Raw genomic sequence first — 17,799 nt, forward strand, 5'->3', positions numbered from 1 at the left:
AGCTCGAACTGTCAACACAACTGGCACTGCTAAGAGTATCCTACGACTTCCACATAGCTGGCAAGGGCTGTACACAATGCTGGTGACTACTTTAAAGGTCAGTAAAACTTTGAACCACGTATCTATTTTGTACAAGCTGTAAATAAATAGTTGCCACTATTAAAGTTCCAACCCTCGTACCCTAAGGCAAACGCCTTCGAAAGGACGCGCCTCTTTCCTTTCCCATCCTTCCCTAATCCGAGCTTGTGCTCCATCTCTAATGACATCGTTGCCAACTGGACGTTAAACACTAATCTCATCTCCTCCTCAACATTTTCTGCAGCCTTCAAATCATTAAGCTATCTGGAAAAGAGATCCGGATGAACTGGTCTTGTCTTAATTACCTTCGATTTGCAGATGAGTTTGTTTTGTTTGCTTATGGTGCAGAGGAACTTTAGCGAAGAATGGAGAAACTGAGCTAGTATGACAATAGACATGTAGATTTATTACGATATGATCAAAATAACCTACAACGAATATACCGATAGCACAGCAGCAGAGACTGATAATTACGTAATTTCCAACGTGTCCTAAACAGAAAGTGTATAAGCAATACGTACTGCTAGTACCAAATTACAAAAACGTAACACGGACGTGAAATACTCAAACAGTTTAAAAATTGAGGACTGCCCAACGAGAAATCGAGATACATACTGCGCATAACAACACTGGCATGAAAAATTTAATAACAAAAAAAATAGGAAAAAACGCACATGTTTGTGAAATCATTTGTCTGAAAGTAAGAAATCAAATAGATTAAAAAAATTATTGACGCGCATTTGAATGATGTTCGAAATTATGTAAGCAAATGAAGTGGCGATTGACAATTTAAAATTCAACAACCAAGCATCTGACTTCCCGTACCATCTCAACCGGTAAAATATTTTGCAGCTTGACTCCAAATAGCAGCACTATCTCAAGGCCACAAAACAGCAGATTCGACAGTCTATATAGAAATGAGAAGAATCAGTGATTTGAGGGAAAGTTACTCAATTAGAGACTATTGCTATGTGAAGTCAAGCGGTAAAATACTATACCAGTTGAGATACTACTGGTTTGGAAAGTCAAGCGGTTAAATATTGAACTTTAAATTCTCAATGGGCACCTTACTTGCTTTACATGATTTCGATCATCATTCAAATGATCTTTTGAAAACAATTTAGTTTCGTAACTGAAACAGAATCGAATAGTTTAGTTTTTATCCCTGAGAAAATATCATTTTACCCCACAGGCATAATCACCGCACGGTTGGAACGACTGCTACAGGCGCTCTGTGGCGTGCCTGAGCAAAGAGCGTTGCCTGTATTCCAGTCACCAGCTCCGCGTGAGAGCGGGTAGGCCTACAGAAGCATACTGCCTGATTCCCTTCTAAAATGTTTTGCTCCCCTTAAGGTTTTCTTGTTGAAACTCACTATCAGTCTGTCGGGATAGGTAGTGTACAGGTCCCGCGCACCTGGTCAGTAGACGCTGCCGCTTCAGTGAAGCCTCGTTCTCCCAGGGCCGGCGAATTGACGAAAAGACTTCTGCCGTCGCCCGGAAGCGTCAGCGAAAGTTTTGTCTCGAACAAAAGTTGTTTCTCGTGGCGCAACGTATCATTCCTACGAGTTTGACGCAAAGACTTTGAAATGCGGTCGTATACACACAGTGAAAGGCGTTTGGAAGGCAGCACACTCCTTCGTTCCCCTTTATCCTTTGCTCCATTTTTTTCTTTCTAATTGGCAAACAACAAGGGAGAAAGTTATATTTGTCTCCCTCAATGAAGCTGACTGTTTCTCTGTTGAAGCAATTTTCAGTTTATTAACGAACAGGTACTGTAAAACGTCTTTCGTTGGAGAACACTCAACAGAAAAGTATGAAGTCTTCACAGAAACTTGGCACTGCGTCACGAAATCACAGCAAGCAAAAACGTAAAGGTGAAGAGAACACAGAAGCACGAAATTCACTACTACACCACGAGTGAAAGCGCAGAGACTACGTAAACTTCCGATGTTACCAGATGACACCGACATCATAACAGTAGCCGCCGTGTGCTATTCCGCATGTGGCAATCCGCCCTGTGTATTTCCATAGTTTCTGTTTCTGAATTTGGTCAGTGATACGTTGTCTTCGTACAGTAATATCCTACGGTATGGATCTCATTGCAACAGGCTGTAAGTAATTTGTTGCAAGACATACTAGCAGATTAAAACAGTGTGCTGGACCCCATTTCGAACCCAGAACCTTGCTCTCTGCGAGCAATACTCATAACTACTGAGCTACGCAACTGCGACACACAACCCACCCTTTTGCTGCAGCACTACCGATAATAAATTTCAAAACAGGACACACACAGCTGCAGACTAAAGTATCCATTTTTGGATTTTGTTTAGTCTCAAGATGTAATCACGACCAAACTAAATGGTTTAATTATTTCAGTTTCCATCAAGACAGTTGTTTGCTGACAACCTGTAGAATGCTTTCTAGCCACATGTTGTGGGTATCAGCTTGCCAACTAGTCTCTCCACAGCACTATCGAAATGGCCTCTATACAGAGGCATCTGATTCTGCTTCAGTTTCTTTTATCCTGTGATGTTAAGTACAAAGTATAATTACCTGTCACCATCATCTTGATTTCTTCCTCTATACAACCACAATGCCATGCCATTTTTTCAGTAAAAAACAAAGATGAAAACTTTAACACAAATAAAATCACAACAGCAAATGTACACAGGTCAAACGTTGCACATAGGTCAAATGTTGTACAGCTACTGAGCACAAAGCACAGGAATGCAGCTATTCAGCTGTTCTGCCTGGCTGCTAAGTGCCTTGTGCATTAATGCATCTGGAGCACACAGAAATCTGAGTGGTCACCCATCTTAATAAATAGGGAGCACACAAGCAGTGGCAAGCGGCCACATACACACACCTCCAGAGCACCTGATGGAACAATTAAAGGTGCAGATAAAAGGGTTTAGGGAAACTGGGGGCAGGAACAGTGATATGTGTAACACGTCTAAGCCAATCAAATAATTAATATACGTATACACGCGTATGGGATCGAGGTAACAGTTTTCTAGCTAGGATTTCTTAGGGAGTTGTCATTTTTTCACGTTTTTTAACTATCGCCTATTTAATGGTGAAGTGCCAGCTTACAAATCCTAAATTCTCAGGTTCGATCCCCAATCAGTCCTATGATTTTTATCTCTCACTTATCATTTCTTTAACCTCTTGTAATGTTTGTTGATGTGAAACCTGTCGAAGTGCAGTGTGGTTTGCAATTCATGTTGAACTGTAGGACCACCTGTAACTGGTTGCGTCAGAATGTTTGACAGTGTTTTTGGGATTAACTCGATGTACTGGTACAAATATGGCGTCTGTTGTTCTAGAATGGCTTTAGTTTTTATTAGATATAGTGTGTTGAAGTTAATATTTTTACTGAAACACTAATACCCATGAACCATAACCTTGCCTTTGGTGGGGAGGCTTGCGTGCCTCAGTGATACAGATGGCCGTACCGTAGGTGTAATCACAACGGAGGGGTATCTGTTGAGACGTCAGACAAACTAGTGGTTCCTGAAGAGGGGCAGCAGCCTTTTCAGTAGTTGCAGGGGCAACAGTCTGGATGATTGACTGATCTGGCCTTGTAACACTAACCAAAACGGCCTTGCTGTGTTGGTACTGCGAACGGCTGAAAGCAAGGGGAAACTACAGCCGTAATTTTTCCCGAGGGCATGCAGCTTTACTGCATCAAACCAGTCTCAGGACTGAAGACCACAACAACAACAACAACAATTATAACGTAAGTTTGAATGCCACATAACAGTACACACATGACATTTCTATGTGACTGTTATTGCAGCAGATTAAAACGCAGAGCACACCATTGGCTGCAGCGTGCAAAAATACGCTAAAAAAAAAAGAAAGAACGATGCACTATGAAGAATTTATCCAAATGGGACGGAAATCAGTATATGTGATGTACACATACAGACAAACAAATGATAACAATTGCAGAAAAACTGGATGATTTATTGGACAGCAAGAGCTTCACAAACTGAGCAAGTCAGTAACACGTTGGTCCACTCTGGCGCTTACGCAAGCAGTTATTCTGTTTGGCGTTAATTGACAAAGTTATTGGATGTCCTCCTGAGGGATATTGTGCCTTACTAGCCAAGGTAGGATCTGGCAAGCACGAAGGCAACTTGCAGAAACTCTGGCCGTGTGCGGGCGGGCACTATCTTGCTGAAAGGTCAGCCCTGCATGGCTCACCACGAAGGGCAACAAAACGGGGCGTAGGATATCGTGGACCTACCGCTGTGCCGTCTGGGCGCTCGGATGACAACCAAAGGCACCCCCGACCGTCAGTTCCGGCTGTTGGGTCGTACGGCGGGCGAGCGTCAGGTCGGTATCCCACAGCTATCGACGGCAAATGCAAAATTGTAAACTTCGGCGACCGATGGACGAATGTGTAACGCTGCAGTGCAATTTCATCGCGCAGTTGGCAGGGATAGTAAACGGGGGACATGCTGATATCAGAGCACAAAGTCTTTGAGAATCTCATTCCGATTACTGAGTTGGACAGCAATATGCTTCGCAGACAGGCGCTCGAAGAACATCAGCAGATGTTAGGAATTGAAGGAGGCAGCTGGGCTCAAAGAAGCCGGTTGGAGTGATCGGCGATTCGCTCGACATTTGAATAGGAGCGATGCCACCATTCGACGATCTTGGGTGAAACGTGGCCGAAAGCAGCGTCAAGAAAGACGCTGTGAGAGGAATTCTGCCTTATGCAACACACCACTTTATGGCGTTGTTCTCAGACATGTTTCAGTACTTTTTGTGCTATCTTCAGTGGATTTATTTCTTTATTTCCTTCTGCAAAACTGTTGTTACATGTTAACTTCTACAGAAACTTTTGATAGAAAATATATACATCTGTAAAATGAGCGATTACTGCAACATTCACAAGATGATTACGCGGGTGAGGTGTTGCTGAGTAGTGATGTTTGGAATCTTCATTACATGCATTAGGTGAATGAAGGATATGCATGACTCTATGGATTCTAGAGATGGTTAGGAATCCGACAGGGGGATTTCTGTTGCCGCGTCATCGGAGCTGAGAAAGTGGGATGTAGGAATGAATATACACCGAAGCCCCAAAGAAACTGGCATAGGCATTCGTATTCAAATACAGAGATATGTAAACTGGCAGCATACGGCGCTGGGATAGGCAACGCCTATATAAGACAAGTGTCTGGCGCAGTTGTTAGATCGGTTACTGCTGCTATAATCGCAGGTTATCAACAGCTAAGTGAGTCTGAACGTGGTGTTATAGTCGGCGCACGAGCGATTTGACACTGCATCTCCGAGGTAGCGTTGAAGTGGGGATTTTCCCGTAGGACCATTTCACGAATGTACAGTGAATATAAGGAATGCGGTAAAACATCAAATCTCAGACATCGCTGCGTCGGGAAAAAAAATCCTGCAAGAATGGGACCTATGACGACTGAAGAGAACCGTTAAACGTGACAGAAGTGCAACCCTTCCGCAAATTGCTGCAGATTTCAGTGCTGGACCAATCAACAAGTGTCAGCGTGCGAACCATTCAACGAAATATCATCGATATGGGCTTTCGGAGCCGAAGGCCCACTCGTGTACCATTGATGACTCCACGACACTAAGCTTTACCCTCGTCTAGGGTCGTCAAAAACGACATGGACTGTTGCTGACTGGAAACATGTTGCCTGATCGGGTGAGTCTCTTTCAAATTGTGTCGAGCGGATGGACGTGTCCGGGTAAGGAGACAACCTCATAATCCATGGACCCTGCGTGTCAGCAGGGGGCTGTTGAAGCTGATGGAGGCTCTGTAATGGCGTGGGGCGTGTGCAGTTGGAGTGACGTAAGACCGCTGATACGTCTACATACGACTCTGACAGATGACAGGTACGTAAGCACCCTGTCTGACCACCTGCATCCATTCGTGTCCATTGTGCAATGCGACACCCCACATGTCCAGAATTGCTACAGAGTGGCTCCAGGAACACTCTTCTGAGTTTAAACACTTCCGCTGGCCACCGAACACCCCCCACGCCCCAGACCCCAGACATGAACATTTTTCAGCATATCTGGGATACCTTGCAAAGTACTGTTCAAAAGAGATCTCCACCCCCTCGTACGCTTACGAATTTATGAACACCCCTGCAAGATTCACGGTGTGAATTCCCACCAGCACTACATCATACATGAGTCGAGTCCATGCCACGTCGTGCTGCGGCAGTTCTACGTGCTCGTGGGGGTCCTACATGATATCAGGCAGGTGTAGGAGTTTCTTTGGCTATTCAATGTATAGAGTTAGGACGGATAGACGGTTGAAGATAAAATGTGCCTAGTTGTGGGAGCTGGTGGTTGTTACATGGAGGTGGAAAACGGATAGGGCAGTTAGAGAAATGTCTTGGTGTATGTGAGGATGTTGGAAAACATGGACGCTATACGGGATATTGTGTCGAATCAGATTATTTATTCGTCTGTGGAAAGGAATGGCGGGAGTTGGGCTGGATTGGGCTCTCGACTAGTCAGATGGACACGATGCGTTCAAGTATTGTTGGGGGAGAGTTGGCTTTGTACTTGTCGCAATATGTGGGCATTGGGCGGCTGTCTTCAAAGGGAAATTGTAGTTTGGGCGTTTGCTTGACGCAAATTGTCTAGCCCTAGTAGGGAGCTGCGCCGCCGCCACAACTGGTGAAGCTCAGTGACCGAATGTCATCGACCGCATAGGAAGACGCAGTAGGAAAGTAAGGCAGATTTCGTTGTACAAGTACGACTGCAGGTTGTTGAGCACGGTAGGAGTAGTGTTTTTTTGTCATCAGTCTACTGACTGGTTTGATGCGGCCCGCCACGAATTCCTTTCCTGTGCTAACCTCTTCATCTCAGAGTAGCACTTGCAACCTACGTCCTCAATTATTTGCTTGACATATTCCAATCTCTGTCTTCCTCTACAGTTTTTGCCCTCTACAGCTCCCTCTAGTACCATGGAAGTCATTCCCTCATGTCTTAGCAGATGTCCTATCATCCTGTCCCTTCTCCTTATCAGTGTTTTCCACATATTCCTTTCCTCTCCGATTCTGCGTAGAACCTCCTCATTCCTTACCTTATCAGTCCACCTAATTTTCAACATTCGTCTGTAGCACCACATCTCAAATGCTTCGATTCTCTTCTGTTCCGGTTTTCCCACAGTCCATGTTTCACTACCATACAGTGCTGTACTCCAGAAATTTCTTCCTCAAATTAAGGCCGGTATTTGATATTAGTAGACTTCTCTTGGCCAGAAATGCCTTTTTTGCCATAGCGAGTCTGCTTTTGATGTCCTCCTTGCTCCGTCCGTCATTGGGTATTTTACTGCCTAGGTAGCAGAATTCCTTAACTTCATTGACTTCGTGACCATCAATCCTGATTTAAGTTTCTCGCTGTTCTCATTTCTGCTACTTCTCATTACCTTCGTCTTTCTCCGATTTACTCTCACACCATAGTGTGTACTCATTAGACTGTTCATTCCGTTCAGCAGATCATTTAATTCTTCTTCACTTTCACTCAGGATAGCAATGTCATCAGCGAATCGTATCATTGATATCCTTTCACCTTGTATTTTAATTCCACTCCTGAACCTTTCTTTTATTTCCATCATTGCTTCCTCGATGTACAGATTGAAGAGTAGGGGCGGAAGGCTACAGCCTTGTCTTACACCCTTCTTAATACGAGCACTTCGTTCTTGATCGTCCACTCTTATTATTCCCTCTTGGTTGTTGTACATATTGTATATGACCCGTCTCTGTCTGCAACTCAGTTTCTCAGCTGTATGGTGATATTGTGAATACCAGTCTATCTTTTTCATAATATTGTCATACATACATACATATTTCACAAGCCATCAGTTGTCATTCTCTTTCTCTATCCACTCGCAACACGAATCTAGAAAACATCGCTGGTGTGAAACTCAGTTCACCTTTCCTCGCAGAAAAATGGATGGAGGATAACAAGCATATTCCATACTCCTAGAATTTCGTAAAGCTTTTGACATAATGCCACATGACAGACAGAGCATACGGAATAGGCTCGAAAACGTTTTAAGTAATAGAACCGGGATACGTTGTCCTGAACGGCGAGCGTTCAAGGTATCGTCAGGAATGCCCCTCTGGAGTGTGACAGGACCGCTCTGTTCTCTACGTACACAAACGATCTGACTGATGGATGAGCATATAAACCTGCGACTGTTTGCTGAGGACGCTGTAGTGGAGAAGAAAGTGTCGTATCTGAATGGCTGGAGGAGGGTACAGGAGGACTTGGACACAATTCCCGTCTACTGCGATGAATGGCGGCTTACACTGAATGTGGAAAAATGTTGAGTTATACAGATTAATACGAAAATTATCCTGTATCATTCAAATACAGTATTAGTGGTGTGCCGAGGGCACAGTCTCGTCGATTAAATATCTAGGCTTGACATTACAAAGCGATATGAAATGGAACGAGATCGTAAGCGATGGGGAATGGTCAACTTCGGTTTATTCAGAGAATTCTAGTGAAGTGTAGCTTGTCTATAACTGAGACTGCGTATAGAGCACTAGTGCGACCCATTCTCGAGTACTGCTCCACTGCCGGACTAAAGGAAGATGTGGAAGCGATTCATAGTCGTGCTGCTGGTTTGTCACCAGTAGATACGATCAACACGCGCATATTATGGAGATGCTACTTGAACTCTTATGGAAATCCCTGCAGGAAAGACCAAGTTCTGTTCACGAATCACTGTTGAGAAAAATGGCGAGGCTGTTTATAAAATCTTTCTTTTTATTGTCATATATAAACACAGAATTGTGACTTGGTCAAAAACGTAAGATTTCCTTGCAGTCCATCAGAAAATTCGTTGATTGGCAGCTTCTGCCGCCATTTGACGTATTGTTATAGCTACGTGTTTTTTTAAGAGTGGCGCGCGATCTTAAACTATTATTGACGTTTGGGGTGTTTAGCGCGCGCGCTTAGGTGTGTGTGTGTGAGAGAGAGAGAGAGAGAAAGAGAAAAGAGGCAGGTAGAGAGAGTCTTGCTGGGTGGTGGTTCTGAGCTCTTAGATCAGCAATGTTGAGTGGGAACTATTCCTTTTAAATGCTCTGAGATGTCCTCTATGTCTGGTTCTAAAATTCCTACATGTATGGCCCACATATACAGATTGACAGCAATTACAAGTTTACTGGTAATACACGATTGGCTATACTTTTCATTGCTGGTGGTTTGTATGCCAAGTCTGTTCTGTATTGTATTGTTAATGTGGTACGCAATACTGACTCATTTTCTCTTTAGTAAGCTGCCCACCTTCTGTTTGACTTAGTTGTACGTCAATATGCATAATTTGTGGCTTACTGTCTTATGATTTGTTGTGTGTGTGTGTGTGTGTGTGTGTGTGTGTGTGTGTGTGTGTGTGTGTGTGCGTATGTGTGTGTTTCTTGATTATTTGTTTCTGTTTGTGTATTTTGTTGTTAGTTTTATCTGGTGTTGTCTTTGCATCATAGCCATTCTGCTATAGACAAAATTCAGAGAATCGGCATCAGCGACTCAGTGCACAACTATCATATTGCCACCAACTTGTATCTCGCACTAGGACCACAAAGATAAGATGAGAGAAATTACATCTCATACAGAAGCATACAGTTAGTAGTCTTTCCCTCGCTCCAGTTGCGAGTGGATAGAGAAAGAGAATGACAACTGATGGCTTGTGGAGTATGTATGTATGTATGACAATATTATGAAAAAGATAGACTGGTACTCACAATATCACCATACAGCTGAGAAACTGAGTTGCAGACAGGCACAACAAAAAGACTACTAGACACATAAGCTTTCGGCCAGAGCGCATTCTTCTGAAATAGACAACACATACACAGACACGAGGCCGGATTGTGAGCGGCTGCGCATGATGTAAGAAGCAACCCGGGTGGAAGCAGGCTGCTTCACAGTCTGTGCCGTCTGGATCCTTTTTCTGAACTGTGCACATGCTGCAATTTATCCCACTTTCCCATAACCCTCCCGGCCTCAGCCTTCGCTAGTCATTGTCCTTCAGCCACTTATACCCTCCCTGTTGCCACTTCACAGCCTTCTGTTGCACAAGCACATCCACATTTTTACTTTTCTCCTTTTCTGCTCCCGTCCCGCCCTCTGTCTAACCTGCTGACTGCACCTACCTATCCTACTCTCTCTCTCTCTACCTCGTCCCTGTTTGCTCCCACAAACAGCACTTTCCTGCCCCACACGTCTACTCTGCTCTGCCTGACCCTCTCCACCCCAGCCTCCTCCTTACCCCCACCACCCAGCCTGCTTCTCCCGTCATGCCTAGTCGCTCGCAGTCTGCCCTCGGCAGCCGGAGACATCAGCCATATGTGTGTGAGCTGCATTTGCATGATTGTCTGTGTGTGTTAAAACACATTACTTTATTCCACTCAAGTGGTCACATCCACACACTCACTCTGCAGCAATGGCAAAGACCAGAAGCAACACGAGACTCGGCCCCTAACCACTTGCGCTGCTTCCACCACACAAAGTAGTGCGACCAAAGTAACAAAGATTTATAAAACTTTCCCACATTCTGGGATTCTAGATCTATTTTCTATGGCTAAATGTCGCTGTTCTTGAGTAAATATAACTATTTTAATTCTACGGAAAATTTTTGTAAGACATATGGCGCACGGATACACTATGTAAGCTTACTGATTTCCTGCGAAAATAATCAACATGTGCAAAATAGCTCAAAATGGTTCAAATGGCTCTCAGCACTTTGCGACTTAACTTCTGAGGTCATCAGTCTCCTAGAACCTAGAACTAATTAAACCTAACTAACCTAAGGTCATCACATACATCCATGCCCGAGTGCAGGATTCTAACCTGCGACCGTAGCGGCAAAATAGCGTCTTTGCATTATTTGAAAGAGACTCTATGATGTCGTCTGCCACTGACCATCGATGTTATTGTAATGTTACAGTGTGTGTGTGTGTGTGTGTGTGTGTGTGTGTGTGTGTGTGTTGTCATATCAGAAGAAGGCCTGGCCGAAAGCTTGCGTGGTGAGTAGTCTCTTTGTTGTGTCTGTCTGAGACTGTCTTCTCCAGTGTATGGTGAGCAGCAATGTTTCCTTTTCATAAAATTGTGGTTATTCCATCTCAGATTTTCCACACGTATGTAGCTTACTACTGTGGCCCACAGTGTGGTGGCGGCGCTGGCAACGTACGCGAGCGCGCGCCCCGCGTCGCGCCGGACCGCGGGTTCCGCGCTGGACGCGGCCGCCGCCGCCCCCGCCGCCTCCGCCGCCCCCACGTCCTCGTCGAGCGCCCCGCGGCTGCCGGTGCCCCTGCGCGGGGGCGGCCGCTGGTGCTGCTGCGGCGGCGGCGCGGCGCGCGGCCTGTGGGCCGGCTTGCCGCTGCTGTGCGCGGCCGGCGCCGCCTGCGCGCTGCGCCTGCAGCCCGCCTCCGCCGCCCCCGCGTCGGCGCCGCCCCCGGCGCTGCTGTCGGAGGGCGCGCGCGCCGCCGCGCTGTCCGGCGCCCTGGTGGCCACCGTGCTGGCCGCCACGGCCCTGCGAGGCGCCCCCGTCTCCAGGCTGCACCGCCGCCTCTCCAGGTCAGCCCCGCCGTCTCGCTTAACGTGCCCTACCACCGCATTCGAGCTCTGTTGGCAGGCTGTGCCATAATACTCGGTGATCAAAACGTCAGTATAAATTTGAAAACTTAATAATCCACGGAATAATGTACATAGAGAGGCAAAAATTGACACACATGCTTGGAATGACACGGGGTTTTATTAGAACCAAAAAAAAGTATTGCTAATCGCGTGAAAGATCTCTTGCCCGCGTCGTTTGGTGATGATCGTGTGCTCAGCTGCCACTTTCGTCATGCTTGGCCTCCCAGGTCCCCAGACCTCAGTGCGTGCGATTATTGGCTTTGGGGTTACCTGAAGTCGCAAGTGTATCGTGATCGACCGACATCTCTCGGAATGCTGAAAGACAACATCCGACGCCAATGCCTCACCATTACTACGGACATGCTTTACAGTGCTGGTCACAACATTATTCTTCGACTACAGCTATTGTTGAGGAATGATGGTGGACACATGGGGCATTTCCTGTAAAGATCATCATCTTTGCTTTGTCTTTGTTACGCTAATTATTGCTATTCTGATGAGTTGAAGCGCCATCTATCGGACATTTTTTGAACGTTTGTATTTTTTTTGTTCTAATGAAACACCATGTCATTCCAATCATGTGTGTCAATTTGTACCTCTCTATCTACATTATTCCATGATTTATTCAGTTTTCAAATTTATACTGACTTTTTGATCACCCGGTATACGAAGGGCGCTCAGTAAGTAATGCAACACTTTTTTCTGAAAGCAAGTAAGTTTAGTTCAGTGCTATTCCCCACTCCTCTGGCTACAAAACACGACCTCTCTTCAAAGCGACGGTATTACGCCCCCGTACTGGAGGACGTGTGTGTCCGCATGCTACCACTGTACTGGTCGACGTAGGAGCCACGCCTTGCTGCATCAACCGCCCCACCATCCACGTACTGCTTCTCACGGAGAGCAGCTGTCATTGGGCCAAACAGATGGAAGTCGGAAGGTGCGAAATCGGGCTGGAGGGTGGATGAGCAAGGACAGTCCAATGAAGATTGTGAGCTCCTCTCGGGTGCACAGACTCGTGTAAGGCTTTGTGTTGTCACGGAGGAGGAGGAGTTCGTTTGCATTTTTGTGACGACGAACCGCCTGAGGCCGTTTTTCAGTTTCCTCATTGTTTTTGTTGTGCTCTTCAGTCCAGAGACTGGTTTGATGCAACTCTCCATGCTACTCTATCCTCTGCAAGCCTCTTCATCTCCGAGTAACTACTGCAACCTACATCCTTCTTAATATTCTTTATTCATCTCTTACAAGGGGAGGCCGCCAATTATGAAATTCAGATTCGATTCATACTGCGCATAATAAAAGCTCATGGCCAGAGGTGTAATGTGGCAAAGCACCAAGATGCACTTCTCAGCCGTTGTCGAGAAAATCCGACAGTTAAAAGAAACCGTTGCGGTGAAATGCTCTGTACGATTAATAATTTTCTACGGCGTCGTGGCGCAGCGGTAAGCGCTCGGGTTCGTAATCCGAAGGTCGCCGGATCGAATCTCGCGCCATGCAACCTTTTTTTTTTTTTAGTATTTGCTTTTTGTAATTCAATTGTATATACACATACACACACACACACACACATACATTATATATATATATATATATATATATATATATATATATATATATATATATATTTTCTGGAACATTTCTTCCCCAATTACCATGGCTTCTTCGTTGATTGATGATGACGGTTCTGCTGCGATGCGATTACTGTTATGAAGGAGGCTTTCAAAATACACCAACGCATCTTTCAATTGTTGTTTCGCCACTTCACTGTGTATAGAATCTTCTTCGATCACATCACTTTCATGCGAAGGGCCCGGATCGCCCTCCAATTGTACAGCCTCCATTTTCCGTTTGTTTAACAGGGTGTACCAAAGCTCTCACGTGCGCACTGATTTTCGACGATGTTATAAGTTGCGCTAGGGACCGCATCTACCTTCTTTCGAAGTTAGCAGGCAACTGCGCTGTTATGCGGCAGCTCGTTTCGGCCCATTCAACATCTGTCCTTCAAGTGTAATGGGCGAGTAACGGAGTTGATATTTCATACCTGCCACAGCAAATTTGTGTTCGTGGGGTCTCTATTCTAATTCGAACGTTTGACTTGCACTATACATATTCGTTTCGGAATATCGTTTCTATGTCTTCCGTTAACTATACGTGGTAAACATTCTGAAGACAATTAATAACATTTGTCAAATACAACTTTGTTTACAGAAAACATAATGATGTTCGAAGTCGCCAGTTTTCCACGACAAACGACTTTCAACAACTTATTATATGCATAATTGTTGCAACTGATATACACTCCTGGAAATTGAAATAAGAACACCGTGAATTCATTGTCCCAGGAAGGGGAAACTTTATTGACACATTCCTGGGGTCAGATACATCACATGATCACATTGACAGAACCACAGGCACATAGACACAGGCAACAGAGCATGCACAATGTCGACACTAGTACAGTGTATATCCACCTTTCGCAGCAATGCAGGCTGCTATTCTCCCATGGAGGCGATCGTAGAGATGCTGGATGTAGTCCTGTGGAACGGCTTGCCATGCCATTTCCACCTGGCGCCTCAGTTGGACCAGCGTTCGTGCTGGACGTGCAGACCGCGTGAGACGACGCTTCATCCAGTCCCAAACATGCTCAATGGGGGACAGATCCGGAGATCTTGCTGGCCAGGGTAGTTGACTTACACCTTCTAGAGCACGTTGGGTGGCACGGGATACATGCGGACGTGCATTGTCCTGTTGGAACAGCAAGTTCCCTTGCCGGTCTAGGAATGGTAGAACGATGGGTTCGATGACGGTTTGGATGTACCGTGCACTATTCAGTGTCCCCTCGACGATCACCAGTGGTGTACGGCCAGTGTAGGAGATCGCTCCCCACACCATGATGCCGGGTGTTGGCCCTGTGTGCCTCGGTCGTATGCAGTCCTGATTGTGGCGCTCACCTGCACGGCGCCAAACACGCATACGACTATCATTGGCACCAAGGCAGAAGCGACTCTCATCGCTGAAGACGACACGTCTCCATTCGTCCCTCCATTCACGCCTGTCGCGACACCACTGGAGGCGGGCTGCACGATGTTGGGGCGTGAGCGGAAGACGGCCTAACGGTGTGCGGGACCGTAGCCCAGCTTCATGGAGACGGTTGCGAATGGTCCTCGCCGATACCCCAGGAGCAACAGTGTCCCTAATTTGCTGGGAAGTGGCGGTGCGGTCCCCTACGGCACTGCGTAGGATCCTACGGTCTTGGCGTGCATCCGTGCGTCGCTGCGGTCCGGTCCCAGGTCGACGGGCACGTGCACCTTCCGCCGACCACTGGCGACAACATCGATGTACTGTGGAGACCTCACGCCCCACGTGTTGAGCAATTCGGCGGTACGTCCACCCGGCCTCCCGCATGCCCACTATACGCCCTCGCTCAAAGCCCGTCAACTGCACATACGGTTCACGTCCACGCTGTCGCGGCGTGCTACCAGTGTTAAAGACTGCGATGGAGCTCCGTATGCCACGGCAAACTGGCTGACACTGACGGCGGCGGTGCACAAATGCTGCGCAGCTAGCGCCATTCGACGGCCAACACCGCGGTTCCTGGTGTGTCCGCTGTGCCGTGCGTGTGATCATTGCTTGTACAGCCCTCTCGCAGTGTCCGGAGCAAGTATGGTGGGTCTGACACACCGGTGTCAATGTGTTCTTTTTTCCATTTCCAGGAGTAATATATATATATATATATATATATTATTATTATTCACGTTTGGGCCCTACTGGACCACGCGAAGTACAATCACGGGGCATTCAGTTATTTTCTTTTAGACTTTCTCTCTGCCCAAATTGTTTTCATTCTCTCGGAATGAGCTCTTTTCCTTTCATCAGACCATGTGGTTCCAGTTTTCTTTGGTTTTTCAGCTTGACCAACTACCCAGTCATGAATTTTTTGCCTAAATAATTTTCTGTCTTGAATTTCATCTTGTTTTATATCTGCCTCTTTCATGTCCTCTTTTATAGCAGCAATCCATTTTATTGTCTCAAATTTAGCTTTACTTCGATTTTCGTAGAATTCCACTACTTGTTTAGTTAGTCTGGTAGCATCCATTCTTTTAATATGCCCATAAAATTTTAATCTGCGTTTTTTCATATCCGAATATATGCTGGTGTATTGTTGAATTTCACTATTTGCTCTTAGCCTGTATGTTCCTTCTTCAGTATATTTTGGACCTAGAATTTTTCTGATTACTTTTCTTTCTCTTTTTTGGATTTCTTGAATGTCCTTTTTTCTGTTTAAAATTAGCGTTTCAGCCCCATAAAGGCACTCTGGTTTTATGACCGTGTTGTAATGTCTCAATTTAGAGTACCTCGAGAGACATTTTTTGTTGTAGATGTCTTTTGTAAGTCTAAAAGCTGTCTCCATCTTTTGACAACGAATTTCATTTCCAATTTTTTCTAGACCAGTCTCTGAGATTGTTTCACCTAAATATTTGAATTGCGAAACTCTTTTGATTTTTCCATACTTAGTTTCCAAAAGTTTGGGTGCCAGTTTGTTGCTAGTCATATACTGTGTTTTTTCAAATGAGATTTGGAGACCTACTCTTTCTGCTGTTTCTTTAAGAATTTCTATTTGTTTCTGAGCAATTTGGATGTCCTGCGTTAGAATAACCAAGTCGTCTGCAAAGGCCAAACAGTCTATTCGAATATTTGTTCGTCCTAATTTCACTGGTTGGTCAATTTTGAACTCCAATTTTCGTTCGCGCCACTCTTGTATTACTTTTTCTAGAACGCAGTTAAATAGCAACGGAGAGAGTCCATCACCTTGCCTCACGCCTGTTTTTATTTCAAAGGATTCTGAAATTTCTCCTCTGAACTTTACTTTTGATTTTGTACCAGTTAGCGTGTCTCTGATAATTGCCGTGGTTTTAGGATCCAGGCCTTGTTCTTTCACAATTTGGAAAAGAGATTCACGATCCACTGAGTCATAAGCCTTTCTAAAATCTACAAAGGTACAAACTAGTTTTTTATTGTAAATTTTTTGATGTCTGAGAATTAGTTTGAGGACTAAAATCTGTTCTGGGCAAGATCTATTTGGCCTGAAACCTGCTTGATATTATATATATCTGTGTGTGTATGTGTGTGTGTATACATTTGAATTACAAAAAACAAATAATAAAAAAAGTTGCATGGCGCGAGATTCGATCCGGCGCCCTTCGGATTACGAACCCGAGCGCTTACCGCTGCGCCACGACGCTGTAGAAATTTATTACTCGTAGAGAGTATTTCACCGCAACGGTTTCTTTTAACTGTCTATTTTCTCAACAACGGCTGAGAAGTGCATCTTGGTGCTTTGCCATATTACACCTCTGGCCATGAGCTTTTATTATGCGCAGTATGAATCGAATCTGAATTTCACAATTGGCGGTCTCCCCTTGTTAGTCTCAAATGGCTCTGAGCACTATGGGACTTAACTTCCGAGGTCAGTAGTCCCCTAGAATTTAGAACTACTTAAACCGAACTAACCTAAGGACATCACACACGTCCATGCCCGAGGCAGGATTCGAACCTGTGACCGTAGCGATCGCGCGGGTCCAGACTGTATCTTGGTCTCCTTCTACGATTTTTACCCTCTGCGCTTCTCTCTGATACTAAATTGGTAATTCCTTGATGCCTCAGAACGTGTCCTACCAACCAATCCCTTGGCTCTGAGCACTATGGGACTTAACATCTATGGTCATCAGTCCCCTAGAGCTTAGAACTACTTAAACCTAACTAACCTAAGGACAGCACACAACACCCAGCCATCACGAGGCACCAATCCCTTCTTCGAGTCAAGTTATGTCACAAATTGCTCTTCTCGCCAATTCTCTTCAGTACCTCCTCATTAGTTACGTGATCTACCCATGTAATATTCAGCGTTCTTGTGTAGCACCATATTCCGAAAGCTTCTACTCTTTTCTTGTCTACACGATTCATCGTCCATGTTTCACTTCCATTCAAACACTTTTGGAGAGGATTTCCTGACACTTAAATCTATACTCAATGTCAACACATTTGTCTTCTTCACAAACGCTTTCCTTGCCGTAGCCA

The 17,799-nt window shown here is 45.3% G+C and overlaps 1 protein-coding gene across 1 annotated transcript in view; it reads left to right on the top strand.

Moving 5' to 3' along the window:
- LOC126412901 (uncharacterized) overlaps window positions 1–11,734 on the top strand; it is a 380,720-nt gene extending 368,986 nt beyond the window's left edge. Inside the window, exon 8 of the mRNA XM_050082790.1 lies at window positions 11,254–11,734. Coding sequence (XP_049938747.1) covers window positions 11,254–11,734 — 481 coding nt within the window. The remainder of the gene's footprint in view (window positions 1–11,253) is intronic.
- Window positions 11,735–17,799: the final 6,065 nt, after the last annotated feature.

Source organism: Schistocerca serialis, chromosome 7, assembly GCF_023864345.2.
Source record: "Schistocerca serialis cubense isolate TAMUIC-IGC-003099 chromosome 7, iqSchSeri2.2, whole genome shotgun sequence".
NCBI lineage: Eukaryota > Metazoa > Arthropoda > Insecta > Orthoptera > Acrididae > Schistocerca > Schistocerca serialis.